Source organism: Ammospiza nelsoni, chromosome 1 (assembly GCF_027579445.1).
Source record: "Ammospiza nelsoni isolate bAmmNel1 chromosome 1, bAmmNel1.pri, whole genome shotgun sequence".
Lineage (NCBI taxonomy): Eukaryota > Metazoa > Chordata > Aves > Passeriformes > Passerellidae > Ammospiza > Ammospiza nelsoni.
In genome coordinates this window covers 97,567,924-97,582,532 of record NC_080633.1, presented here as the reverse complement: position 1 = coordinate 97,582,532, position 14,609 = coordinate 97,567,924, and the positions used below count along the sequence as shown (strand labels likewise).

At 37.3% G+C, this 14,609-nt stretch overlaps 1 protein-coding gene across 1 annotated transcript in view; it reads right to left on the bottom strand.

The window, feature by feature from the left end:
* Positions 1-10,473, bottom strand: part of RTTN (rotatin) — a 79,987-nt gene extending 69,514 nt beyond the window's left edge. Inside the window, exons 1-8 of the mRNA XM_059475058.1 lie at positions 10,441-10,473; positions 9,668-9,855; positions 8,267-8,462; positions 6,516-6,605; positions 5,275-5,353; positions 3,955-4,069; positions 3,275-3,425; positions 2,201-2,366 (exon numbers count right to left, since the gene is read on the bottom strand). Coding sequence (XP_059331041.1) covers positions 2,201-2,366; positions 3,275-3,425; positions 3,955-4,069; positions 5,275-5,353; positions 6,516-6,605; positions 8,267-8,462; positions 9,668-9,855; positions 10,441-10,471 — 1,016 coding nt within the window. The 5' untranslated portion in view covers positions 10,472-10,473. The remainder of the gene's footprint in view (positions 1-2,200; positions 2,367-3,274; positions 3,426-3,954; positions 4,070-5,274; positions 5,354-6,515; positions 6,606-8,266; positions 8,463-9,667; positions 9,856-10,440) is intronic.
* Positions 10,474-14,609: the final 4,136 nt, after the last annotated feature.

Below are 14,609 nucleotides of genomic sequence, written 5' to 3'. Positions count from 1 at the left end.
TTGATTTGAAATTATTTTTTTCTTTTTTTTTTTTTTTGAACAAAATCTATCAGTTGCTTGAAGCAATACAAGCTACTAAATCAAATTTCAGCCTGAATTATACTTACTATATTAAAACCATTCTATATAGCCAGCCACAAGAATCCTTAGAAAGAAAATTAAGAAGTATGAGCTCTGTTTACTCCTTTGGACTACCGCATCTACTGTAAAACAGGAAGTATTTCCTTGTCCAAAAAAGCCTTAAATGTAATCAAGTATATACTACAAAGTATATGGAATGCTATTAAATTATAGACATTTTTTAAATTATGAAATATTTGTATGGTATATGAATGTATAATTAAATGTAGTATATATGGTTCATATATTATGAACAGTATATAGTTCATAACTGTATTAATTTTTAAAAATAATCCAATTCCACTATCAGCATTATAATTAATAAAAATCAGAACATATTTTTAAAGTTTTCTTATCCCAAACAATGTTTAGCAATCTTGATATCCTTTAAAAACCTGTATGACTAATAACTGGGTTTGGCTGGTTCCCTTTTTTATTTTTAAACAAGCTGAAGAAACTGTAGTATGACTGCGTTACATTCTATTGTCTAATGAAATGTAAAAGATATAAAAATGTATAAGAAGTTAAATCCTGACTGATTAAGAAGTCAACAGAAAAGCTACAGTCAAAACAGAAGAGTTCACCAATACGTAGTTTGGGTTTGGCTGAACTTACCGGAGGAAAAGGAAGGAGAGGTATCAATCACAAAAACAATTCAGAAGAGGAAAGGTTAAGTTTCCAGGCAGAATTTGAAACAGACAAACAGATAGATTGAAGAGTCTCAAGATTAAAGAAGAAGGAAAAGAAGAGTTACATATAGAATAACAATATACAAATAAATAGCAATAAACAAATTTACATAACAATAATATAAGAAAAGACAAGATTCACTAAAAGCAGCTCTTCCTTATCAAAATCAGAAATGTCCAAACAACACTACTGTCACTTCTCTCTATCATATCTTTAATTCAACATCATGCTGTTCTTTATGCTACCTCTGGGCTAAATTATAGTTTTGTAAGAAATGAGATTCGTGGGCAGTGAGCAGGTCTACTGCAGCACTCAGGATGCAAGAAGATAAAGGTGTGCAGTCATAAACAGCTCCTAAAATGACTCTATTAGCTAGCACTTCCTGGCTTCTAGAAGTCTCATCACTGCCTGAACTTACTCTTATGCAGCTTTCATTTCTAGACTGACAGCCAGGCCATCACTCTCTTACACAATATACACCAGCTGCTATTAAACTGTTAACTGTCCAGCTTCAGAAAATGGCCAGGGCCTAGAAGGCATAAAGCCTGGAATGCATTGGCAGTGCCATATTAGTTACCTGATAAAAATCAATATATTAGACTTCAATCAAAGTAACTTTTTAATATGACTGTCAAGATGTATTTACAATTGAGCTATTCTCACCACAGCCTATTTGAATACCTAGGAGGTATTCAATCACTAAGCCCATACATACATCATAGAGACTCAAATGAACTACCAACAAGCACACAGATTTACAAGGACTTTCAAAATCCCACATACTAGAAGACATTGGTACTTGAACAGCAACTTTAAGGATTTAAGTTGGGCAAACACAAGCAACAAAACACACAAAAACTTCTACATTTTGAGGGTATACAGATTATAAATAATTTCTTATAAGAGTCAAATATTTACACAAATATTATAGAATTGAAATTTGTTGTCACATTTAACAACAAATTTTAAAGACTTCAATAGAAATCTTTATACAGCATAGCATTTTTGACAATACTATATACTGTTACCTACAGGATGGCCATTCCACTTAAAAGAACTTATGAGGTCATCTGCTGAAAAAAAGAAAAATCCCTGACTCTCCAGCAATAGACTGAATATATGCTCTTCTGTGTCTTACAAATACATGCACAAGCCATAACAGTTGATAGGAAGAGACTTTGTTTAAAATGGTGGTTGGGTACAAAACATGACAATGTTTTTATGCATTCTGAACACCACTTCAAGAAAAGTTTAATTCATAAACACGGTTTGAATCTTCACAAGTTACCAAAACCATTGCATCAATTCACATACTGACAAGGAGCTGATAATATAATCCTCCATTAAAATGTTTTTAACTGAAGTGTAAGTTATTTCCTGTTTCATTCACCTAGAAGACACTGCATCCCAATCTTGGCCATCTCCTCTGGGACGCTGAACTGTCCGTCCAATCACAGAGGGCCGAGGACTGCTGCTTCCAGGTGAGGGATTCTGAGAGCCAGGAGCACCCCTTGCTTCTTGACAGTAAGATATAGATGAATTCTGGGAAGCTGTGCCTTTATGTAACACAAAGAACATATTTTCCCTTAGAAGTATCCATTAATTCTGAAAGATACTAGGTAGTAAACAGTAAAAGTAACTAAGGCAGGATATGGAAAAAAACACCACGTAAATACTGATGACCTAGAACAACTGATCACTGGCAAGTAGCAGAGTTTGAAAACCAAATTCCAAGGCAAACACCATTGAAGATTCCAGCTGAATCATAAATCTTGAATTTGAAGAATAGAAACACAGTGTCTGGGTAAGGCTATTGGACTTGATGTTATAACTGAATTAGCAGCCAGTACCATTTATTAAGACACCAAATATAGGGGCAATCTTATGAAGAGAACCAGACTACCAATTTACAGAAACAAAGCTTTGACTCAATTCAGATGACAGAATAGAAACAAGAAGACCATTATAAGTAATCTACACCATTAAAGCTACAACATTTAAGCATTAAGAGCATTGTGAAGCAGCCCTCATGACTGCAAGATTAAAAACAATGATTAAAGTATTTTTAGCCATCAGTATAAAAAAAAAAGTTCACAGAGCTTATGAAATTAGTAACTACATTGTTAAGTACTAATAACTTGAAAGCTTTTCTGAAACTTTGCCCACTTTTATTTTACAGATTTAATTTAGTTTTAGTTAAAAATCCCTCCCCTGCTGACATACAAACAATTGGATACTGGGAGAAGTTGATGAATGGGGAATCACAGGAAAGTAAAACTGAATAAGTACTTTAAAACAATGCAAGTACTCCAAGTTTTTAAATTAATATTAATAGCACTGAACACCAAAACAATCTCACAAGATTACATTTGCCATAAGGTTCTGGTTTTGGTTTTTTCTGTCTTTTTACACAATCTTATCTGTAGTAAAACCAACAGTATCTCAAATACTTACAAATACCTACCTTGCTCTGAGGAAGAAAAACTTGGATCTCTATGGAAGTTAAGCCTAGTTCTCAAAAAGATGCAGAGCTGTTGCAAGCATGACACAGCCTGCAAAGCCAACTGGTGTCTCCCATCTCCTCCAAAAGCCAAGTTTAGAAGAGACAAAAGGCTCTGCAAAGACAAAACCACCAACATCAAGACATGAACATTAATCATCATCATGAACAACCATGCCAGCAAGTCTTACACTAAATATAGTTTGAAAATGTTTCCAAGTGTTATTCAAAATCACAGCAAAGAATAAATAGGCTCAACCACTGTTTCATTACTGAATGCAAGACTACCAGGCGTAAGGAAGAAACCAAGTTTCACATGATATTTCCAATAAAGTCACCACTTTCATTATGGGAGCCCATTAGAGGGTGTGCAGACAACAGCCACACAAATTATCTTATTCAGAAGAAACAAAGTATTCCTTCAGAAAACACTTAATTAGTGATTACAATATACATTGTTAGAAGCAAAAAACTTTAAAACTGCAATATATAGACAATGTCCCTTTCCTGTGCACCTGGAGTTAGCATGAAGGTACTTCTGTTTAACTATTTTGTTTAAAACAAAATTGATGCAAATTGAATCATTTGCATCAATTCATCCTTGGCACAGCTTATACCATTAAAAACTTTATGTGAATTCTTGCCTGTACAATCTTTGGCCTTTGAAGGAAGATCTCTGCAGGAAAATCTTGCATAATCACATCCTGAAGAAGCTCACATGTACTCCAAATTAAACTTTGGTTGTTACTTCTCAAAGAGCTACAAGTTCATATTTAAATATGTATTAAAATGAAAAGAAAACCAACCAGTAATTATTAGTCTGAACAAGTCTTTACAAGAAAGTTATCATCACAACACTGAAGAATCTAAAGAAAAAAATCTCTGCAATTCTATTGTCATATCATTTTTTCAGTTGAATTATTCCTTAGCTATATATACAATAAAGAACAAACTCAATTCCCACAAGTAAAATTTGGTTACAAGAAGAGAAATAACTTTATTGATTCTGACTTTGAAATTAAAATAAGAACTACTGGAAATTCCCTGTGAAGCTAGTGATTATCTCAGTGGTATATAGCAAATAATATAACTCATACCAGTAAGAAAGTTTCTTTCATTACTAAGGTTCATGTATAACTTCAAAGCACTTGCATTACATAAGTGGGAAATTCCATAAAAGGGAGAAATTTATTAGCTATCCTCTAAGATGAATATTAGTAAATTATAAGAATCTTCAGGACAGTCTATTTCACGTTTTCTAATTGTTTCAGAAACCACTGTTTCTGAAATCACTGTAAAAAATCAAATATGTCCAGTGTTACAAATCTGTGCTCCTCTTCTATACTCCAGCATAAAGGAAATTAAATATTAAACAGGTTCTCCAGCTTCAGAGATCTTTCAAAAGGAAAAAACAAACACACACAAAAAAACGATGCTAGAACTCTATCAGAGTTCTGTGAAAACTCATAAGGAATCCCAACTACAGAACTCTCCCTTGGGGCACTTCAAACACTTTTTCTAAATTAAAGAAAAAAAAAAGTCACTGCAGAAAGACAGTTGGAATGACTCAATGCTTGGATGTGGCCCTGTACCTAAACTTATTGGCCTAAAGCTACTACTGAAAGTAGGGATTTTCCTACCAACTGGTCATGGGGGTAGAGCAAATAATTATTTTATTTCAGCTTGTTCTATTATTAGCTGAACGAAATCTTTGATCCACTTAACAAATTTAAAATACAGACTGAAGTGTCATGAACAAAAGACCCAAAGACACTGATTTAAACACAAAAAATGGAGAGTGATTACTGCCCAGCTTCAGCTTAGATTTTATGACCATTTATCAAAAATAAGCTTATTGGGCTATTTACATGAACAACCTCATGATGCAGAAGGACAGAAACTTATTGCCATTAATCCTGAAAAAGAAAAACTACAAGCAAATTGTAATGTTTCTATTACTGCACCTTTCATTTGATGAAAGAACATGTCTATCTGTTGAAGTCAGAGTTAGCCAAGGAAAGGTGGAAAATTTCAAACATTTCACTGCAAAAAAAACAGAGCAGATGTCTTGAAATATATTTGATAGAAATATTATATTGTATACATTCAAGGCAAAATAAAAGACCTATAAACAATATACTATCTTATACAGAGATATCTTTTAGTAAGCACAGGCTTGCACAAACTCAAATCTTTTAGACTTTTCAGAAATACCAAAACATCACTAAGGTTATACCAAATCCTAATGAAATATGTTTATTGAAGAAAGCTTTACCAAATAATGAACATATTAGTGGAAGAATACTCAATCTGCCACATCATGCTTTCAATAAAATCATACTTTTTTATCTGCTATAAAGAATATTTTATCCATTAGCATGATCTCTAAAAATGGAAAATTCACCTCATGGTGAATTATACTCTTCAAGCAGAAGAAATTATTTTTCTTACAAAATGATGACACATAATAACTTTGTAATGAAAATATCTTTAAAGCTATTTCTAACTTAAAAGTTTGTAATAATTATTTTGCAATTCCTAAGATAGTTGATCCACTACTAAAAACTCAACTGGTGATTTACCTACGGTAACTTCAAAGCCACATTTTAAAATCTAGATCTCAGCACCATAGTGTATGAGTAAGAAACTCTCCTGTGAGCTGCTACTAGTATACTGGTATGGGCAAAGACTTGCCAAAATATTATTGATCTGCAGTTGTCAGTGAAACACTCCATATCATTTGACAAAAAAAAAAAAATCAAAGCATAACACTGGTTTTCATTTAAATACAAAGCAAAGACTCCCCTAGCACCTAAACCAGTTTTCTAAAAAGCAGAAAGGTATTTCAGACTAAGTTTTTTTGAAATAAAACGTACTTAATCCTTTAAGCCACTTCTGATTATGAAACACAGATCATCTGGAAAACTGTGGCAATTTAAATCATTTTTAAAATTGTAGCACTTTCTAATGTACTTTAAATATTCCAAAGAGCTACACTATTTTCTGGAAAAGGGAAATATCTATTAAGATGAATGTCATTTTTATAAGCATTATAATTGTAGCTTCTGTGGTGTTAAGATTTCACAGAGTAACAAATGGAAAAAGAAGAGCCAATTTTGCTATCCACATCTGTAATGGAATTCCATCTAAATTACAACTCTAAGTTCTTTCTGTAATTAACATATTCTTTTATAACTACACATACCAATTGTTCTTTTGGGAGATATTTCTAACTGTCGCAGATGACTTCTACTTTGACAAAAATATCCAGTGAATAATTCCTCTTGAGGCAGAACTAAAATAAAAAAAAAAAAAGGAGTAAGTTTAAAAAATGCACACAAACAAAAAACTCCTCAATACATTTTCAGGCTTTTCCCCCTTGCCCTTGAGTTTTAAAGCAGTTTCCTTAATAGGATAAAATGGTCTCAGATGATCACAAAGATTGAGTAAAAGAGTGTGCCAATGTTTGGGGTTTGTTTTTAAATCATATTTGTTTTTCTCCATTTTTTTATACTAACTAGCACACACCCAAACAATAGCAAAAACAATTACACAGCCTGATGGAGGACTGACATCCAAATAAATGGCTTTCCTTTAATCTACCTCAGTAGTAATAAAATTAACTTTTTAAATTAATTACTTAAAATCTTTTTCTACCAAACTCTGTCTTCTTAGGTCACCTAGAAAGCTGCCCTCTTGTATAAATGTATTTTGCCTCACGTCATTCATATGCAAACTGTATAAAAAAACACACAAGAAATGTTAACACCAAAAGCAATCTCTCCAGACCATAATATTTGGTTCAAAGGATAAAACTAGATAATGCCAGGTTATTAGTTTATAGTCATTTTTTCCAGTAACTTAAGTTGAAACAGAAAGAAAAATACAACACTCCTGCTAGAAAGCATAAGGATTATTCCATACACACATGCATACAATTTACAGTATAAGTAACTCAACTGAGTAGTTTCAGAAAGATATAATTTAAGAATGTACATGTAGAAGACTATTCTTCTCCATAGAGTAGAAACAATAAGTAAAAATTTGCCCCTGTGTGGGCATAGGAGTGAAAAAATATTAAAAATTAATCACCAGGCACATAAGTCTAGTGAACTAAATCTCCAAGCATTAGAGAGGTGCAGAAACCACCAAAAAATTGCTTTTATCTCTGTGACTGCAGAGATGAGGGACAGGGGTGTGGTCATTAGTGCTACACACACTGTCTAACAGCACTGTCTTTCCCACAATAAGCAGGAGGTAATATAATATGATATGTAATTTTCTCCCTCAAACTCTGTTCCAAAATTTTTAAGGCAGAAGAGGAGAACCAAATGGGTTAGACTACATCTAGGAGGAAATGTAAATCATTGTAACAGACAGATAATGAGCTAGGTAACAGATGCAAGGAATAGCACTTCACACATAATGTGACATTTTAAAGAAAGTTTATGTATTCTTCTATGACAAATGCTTATCCAATACCAAGTACATAGAGCATACAGCTACTGTAGTTGCAAAAAATCATTCTATTAGGATCAACTATTGTTTTTTACTTTTTCTTTTTTTTTTCTCATAGGACTTAAATTGCTTTCCAAGCTAGAGCCCACTATACAAAGAACAGCAGCAAAGCTTACTGGCTAAATTACAGATTTATTTGAAGTTGCTACAGACTTGCTGCCATAAAGCTCTCCTTGGAAGTTGTGTCATGCTCTTTGTACATTATAGAAAACAGATATTTTACACTGAGGAAATGGATATGGAATTCCATTACAGGAATGCCACCAGGTGATTTAGCTAAGGTCACATTCTGTCTCTGGCAGAATCTGATTAGCACACACTTCACTGATCTCTCAGGAGTAGTTCGCCTTCTATGCCTGAAAACATCAGCTTCTCACAGTCTTTTCATTTGCTTTATTTTAATATAAAATAAATTACAGTTCAAAAGAGGTAATTTACCTGGTTGATCTACTGAAGGCTGAGACTGAGCTTGATAACGTACTGAAGAACCAGAAGGGAGTTCAGAAGAAAGAAAGAACAGTCTGTCCACAATCCCATCAATTATGGCCTGCAAATTTGGATCCACATCGGAGCGAAGCTGAGAGAAGAATTCCACTGCACCAATTCCAACCATTTTCTGGGCAGCAGCTGGATGCTACATTAAGACAAATAACTGACAAAGTTAGTTTGAAGAGTCTGGATGGGGACAGAAAATGGAGAGCAGTAGGGGGAAGATAGAAAATAATTTAAATCCTTATGTTAGATTTTGCCTTTATTCATTTAGACCAATGTGCTGAGGTAGAGATAATTTTCTTCTCAGTGGCTGGCACAGGGATGTGTTTTGGACTTGTGCTGAACACAGGGTTGATAATAAAGAGATATTTTTATTACTGCTAAGCAGGGCTTACACAGAACCAAAGGCTTTCTTGCTGTCCTGACAAGGGATCTGGGAGTACAGGGGAGTTTGGAAGGAGACACAGCCAGGACCAGAGGGATATTCCATACAATAGAATCACAAAAAGGCCTGGGTTGGAAGGGACCTTAAAGATCATCTAGTTCCAACAGCACACTCAGTTTACAAAGGGGGTGAAATGAAGGGGGGACATTTGGAGTGATGGTATTTGTCTTCTCAAGTCACTATTCCGTGTGAGGGTGCTGTGCTCCCCTGGAGATGGCTGAACACCTGCCTGCCCATGGGAGGTGGTGAATGAATCCCTTGCTTTGCTTTGCTTGTGCGTGCAGCTTCTGCTTTTCCTATGAAACTGCCTTTGTCTCAATCCATGAGTGCTCTCCCTTTTACCCATCCCCTTCTCTCCCCACCTAGTGCCAGTGGTGGGGTGTGAGCAAGCAGTTGTATGGGGCTTGGCTGCTGGCTGGGGTTAAACCCTGACATCTGTCTGTCAGTATCAAGGACAGGTGGTTTTTTAACTCTGCATAGTTCCAGTTTAGTGATTAAAACACAAGCATGTAAAAATCGGAGCGATCTAAAGTTTCTGTAACATTTTCTCAAATTAGTTTCAACAATGTTCAAATCCTTACTTTCCAGGAACAATGCAAATGCTTAGCTGCAAATCATGCTCCAAGTTAAAAATGAAGCACTAGATAAGAAACTGAAGAAGCTGAGAAATTGAAGCAGAAACCCAGAGAAAATTATTTTTCTCAGCTCTCTCACCCATTTGAAGTCACTGAAATTGTTATCATTTTGGTCTACACACAGTGGCTGCGTTATTCCTGTCTTTGTAAAACACTCTGAAAAACTCGTCACATGGAGATACAAAGTCAAGTAATATCCAGCTTTATTTAGCTTCAGTATTCTAAAAACATACAGTTTAAAAATAAATGAATGTTAGTATGTCATACCTTGATCAAACTGTTCACAAAATTTAACACTTCCTCTTTTATTGGTACGACTGGGAAATTGAACCACTCCAAAAGGTTACGAAAAAGCGCTTTCTCGTGGACCAGATCAGCATAGGAAATCAAGTTGTGGTCAAGTTTAAACAGAATAGCCTTCAAAGATCGCTCTCTTATCTCTGTCAGTTCATGACCTGCCCCAAAAAAAAGTGATTAAGAAACCCATAAAATTATTTGACATAACTTTTTTCTTATTTGGAGAAACAGAACGCTGCCAGAGAGGCAGTGAAAGCCCGCTCACAAGCTGCCAGTATCATGCCTACCAGGAATACAAATACGATTAGCAGTCACCAGCGACAACCTCATCAAGTGTTTGCATGGTTATAAAGCAGTGAGACATTATAAGATATACTGATACAATCCGGTGCCAAATGCGCCTCTATGGATTTAACCTGGTAGCGGAACTTCTACCAGAGTATGTGGTGGGTAAAGCTGCCTCAAAGTCACCAACCGAACAAAATGCCACCCAAGCCCCCTGAATGGAAAGGCACCGTGTTTGAAGGGGAAGCCTTCGGCAGTTCCTTATGGAAGAGTGTCCCCCCAGGGCAGCGCTGCCGCCGCCGCCGCCCCCTCCGCGCCTGCCGCGGGGAGCGGAGTGGAATAGCAGCAGGCAGACGAGCGGCGAGGGACGGCGGAGGCCGGGCAGGGGCGGCCGGGCTCCCGCAGAACGGCGCTGGGCCGCAGGCGGCGGGCCCGGGAGGGAGAGGAGCCATCATTACCGAGCTTCCTGACGAGCGCCGCCAGCTCCATCGCGCCGCTCCGCCCGCCGCATTCAACCGCCGCGCCGGCCCGCCCGGCCGGAGCCGCCCGACGAGCACCTCGGGAAATGTAGTCCGCCCGCTTCCGCCCCGGGCCCGCCGCCCGGCGCTGCGCGCGAAGCACGCCGGGAACTCTCATCGCCCCGCGGCCCGCCGGCGGGAGCACAGAGAACTACAGTTCCCATGAGGCCCCGCGCCTCCCGCCCCGCCGCGGGCGCCGGGCCTGCGGGGCGGGTTGGCGGCGGGGGCCGGCAGAGAGAACAGAAGCTCCCAGTGTCTGCGCCTCCCTGCGGGGGGAGTAGCCGGGTGGGACCCGCCTCTCCTCTCCGGCAACTAACCAATGACAGGATGAGGGGACTTAGCCTTGAGCTACGCCAGGGAGTGATTTATTCATCCCAGTACGGAAGGATACTGCTAGAAAGATAGCGAGGGACTTTGTGCAAGCGCGTGTATTGACCGGGCAAGGGAGAATGAGTTCTAACTGAAAGATGGTGGGTTTAGGTTAAATGTTAGGAGGGAATTCTTTACTGTGAGGGTGATGAGACACTGAACAGGTTGTCCAGAGATTATGTGGATGTCTGGATGTCCCATCCCTGGAAGTGTTCAGGTTCAGGCTGGATGGGGCTTTGAGGAACCTGTTCTGGTAGAAGGTGCCCTGCCCATGGCAGTGGGGTTGGAACTAGATGGTATTTAAGGTTCCTTCCAACCCAAACCATTGTTCTGTTTTACAATTTACATTTAGAGTGATAATGGAGTGTTTGCTGATGCCACTTTGATGTGTCTGCCGACACTCTGGAAATAGCTCTTGCTGACTAGTGTAAAGCAAAGTGATGAGAGGGTGAAGTGGGAGGTTAATCATTAGAGGGTTTGGGTTCTCTATTTTATGTAACTTAGACTCTAGGACTACATTGCTTTGTCTATAATGCGAGGCTATTTCACAAAGGAATTTCTTAAGCACATACTAAAGATGGATGTACATTGTTGCTCATCTGATGTGAGGGCTGATCTTATTTTTGAAAATTTGTGTTTGTCATCATAGTTGAAAAAAATAAATTGATGATAGCTGGACAAATGATAGACATTGTGTGTATATGCTTGTGAATTTTTTTGTACATAACTGCAGGTTCACAAAAGAAGATGGCCTTATAATAGTCATGAGAGCGGGGGGAGTTGTGCCACGTATTGCACAATAAACTACATTTTTATCAGCACCCAACAAAAATGTAAAGGTGCAGTGCAGCACATGCAAATGCTTTCCAAAGGATATATGTCACTGCCCTCTGAGTTTATGGCTAATTGTTTCTCCATGTGGTCACCATCCCTGTGCTGCTCTTTCACAGTAAACTCATATTAATGTCCTCCATCTGCTCTATCAAGATTTTGCTAAATTCTTAATTGCAACTCAAAACTGCCTGTCATTTTGCAGGACAGTATTTCTATCTGCAGAACAATATAACAAAGGGACTTTATTAAGCTAATTATAAATGCACTGTGATTGCTGCAACAGGGGTTTGTTTAGCACAGGAGGCTGAGCTTGCATGGATCTATCAAGAGCAATTACATGAGAAGCATCACTTACTAAGTAAAAATTCCTTTTAGCTGTGCACGATACACTTGTTCAATGAAATATGAAGAGCTCTAACCAGATGCACACTGGGCTACTCACATTTCCTCAAATAGGACTGGTGGGAAGTTTATGTGACCCCATGTAATGCTTGTGATAATAATAAAATGGATTAGTATCTCATTTCTGCAGCAAGAAGAAGGAATTAAGGGAGCAGGCATTTCCCAAAATAAAAACATTTCTTCAGGAGGAAGAGCTACATAGTTCACCTCTATGGGAGTGTTCAATCTGGGTCCTTCTTACCTCTTAAATATGGTCAATCTACATTGAACAAAAGCTTTCTTACACTGTCTTCAATGTTGGTGTTTGTGGCTACAAAACGTTATATAGAGGAGACACATACACTCTCCATTGCCAGTATACTCCTGCACTGTAATTGTAGCCATTTTGGTCAGTTTTTCTTAAATGATGGCCTAATTAGGTTAATCTTTAAGAAATATTCCTAACCTTCAAAAGCAGCTTCAGTTTTGCTGTTCTTGTTTTAGACCAGAAAAGAAATGATTGTTTACCCAAAACTGATCCAGGGGCCTGCTGTATCAGCTGGGGCAATACATTTTATGCTATCATGGCTCAAGACTGATATTCAATTTAAATATTTTAATTTTTATAAATAGAAGGGTGATATATTAAGGGAAAAGTGAATATCCCCATAAAATAGTAACTAAATCACACACAGAGACAAAAAAAGTTTACTGGCTATTAAAAATGAAAAGAAGTGGAGGATGGGCTCAGTAATTATTGCTGGCATTATAAGACAACATAAATAGAGGAAGACTGGTCTCTCATTACTGGGAGCACTGAATCCCTCTGTCTGCATCTCCTGTTTTAGACTAATGCTAGCAGCTCTGCTTTCCCTGTTACCTGCTTGTTCCCTTTAGCTTGTATATTCCCATAACTGCTTCTGAAGCCAGTTGGACTTTTTCCTCTCCATTGGCATTATTTAACATGGGTATCTTTTCTTCCAAGTGTATTCTTACTGATCTGCAGTTAAAATGTGTAGGAGTTCCACCAGTGGGAAAATTAATCACTGGTCTCATTTACATTGTCCCTTGTTCTTTCCTTACTGCACTCTGCATAAGATGAACTTTAAAGAGCTGCCTACTGACAAGCTTGGTTTCTATAATTCAATTTTTTTTTTTATTTTTATATTCTCTGTGTCCGATGGGTTCCATCCCAATAAACTGATGAAAGGTGGACACGCCGTGGATATTGATGTGCATATATGTGTGTGACATTTTAGCACGTAACTGCAGGTGCACAAATGTAATTCTCACAGTTTTGTAGAGGTTCTTTTACAAAAACCATCTCTTAGCACTTTCAATATAAGATGCGCTGGAATTTTAAATTTCCCTTATTTCAAATGTCATACAGAGAGAGGAGCTTGAAAAAACTTTTTCTGAATTTTTTTTAAGAAGTTTTCAGTCTTCTTTTTATTTATTATTTCTGTGACTCATTCATTACAGGATGAAGTCTTCTCATCTCTGCATCCTTTTTTCAAAGCTGTCTATTCATAACATATTTTTTCTTCTTTACTGCTCTGACTTCTGTCCTTTTACATTCCACAAGTTCTCTGAAGATCAACATATCAAAGGCTCTATCTGACAGGGACTTGATACCATTAGTGATAATATCTTTATTGTGCTTCTGAGCTTAACTGTTGCAACTTCCAATTCCCTGGGAATTTCCTGCTGTCTAGCTTTTCACCTATCTGGAGCAGCAATCGGACAAAGAAACATCAGGGCATGTCAGATGCAAAAAACCCTGTAAATTCCCAGTACCTCTCTGATAGGAACACCAAATAGGGACTATGATGCCCAAACACCACAACACCACTGACTGCTATAGTTAAAATGAATCTTGTCACGTGCCAGCTGAAAGAAGGTTGCCAAAAGGAAGGAGAGAAAGCAAAGAGATCAAAGTATTGGGAATTGGAGGGGGTAGAAATGGACAAGAGAGTTGAGATGAGATCTTCCCCACATAAGAAAATTATCTTTGTATGTTAATCTTTTCTCAATCTGCCTCTCAATTTGTTTCAGTCCATTTAAAATTATAATTTCTTGCCCTGAAGGCCCACCTTGCTTGCTCTCACCCCAAGCTTTCTCATCCTTTTCTGTTCACTTGCTACTATCGGTAAAACAATGTATATATTGTATATATTTACTGATGAGTAAATATAAAAAAAATACATCTGAAATTTTAAAAAGCAAACAAAAAAACAAAACAACAACAAAAACCCACAAACAAAACTCCAACTATTAGTTACATATATATGCAGTAGTGGAACTATTGCACATGCACAGTAAAGACAACCTGGACGTAAACAAGTAGCTGTGTGTTCATTGCTTTAACTGACTACCAAGTTCCTGAAATTAGTATTCTAAATCAGTAGGATGATAGCAGTTTTGTAAAGGTTCTCTTTTAATGCCAGTGAAGACACATGTATAACCCTTTTTTTTTCTTTTGAAATAGCATGCAATTATTGCATTATCTTAAAGTTTGTGACACG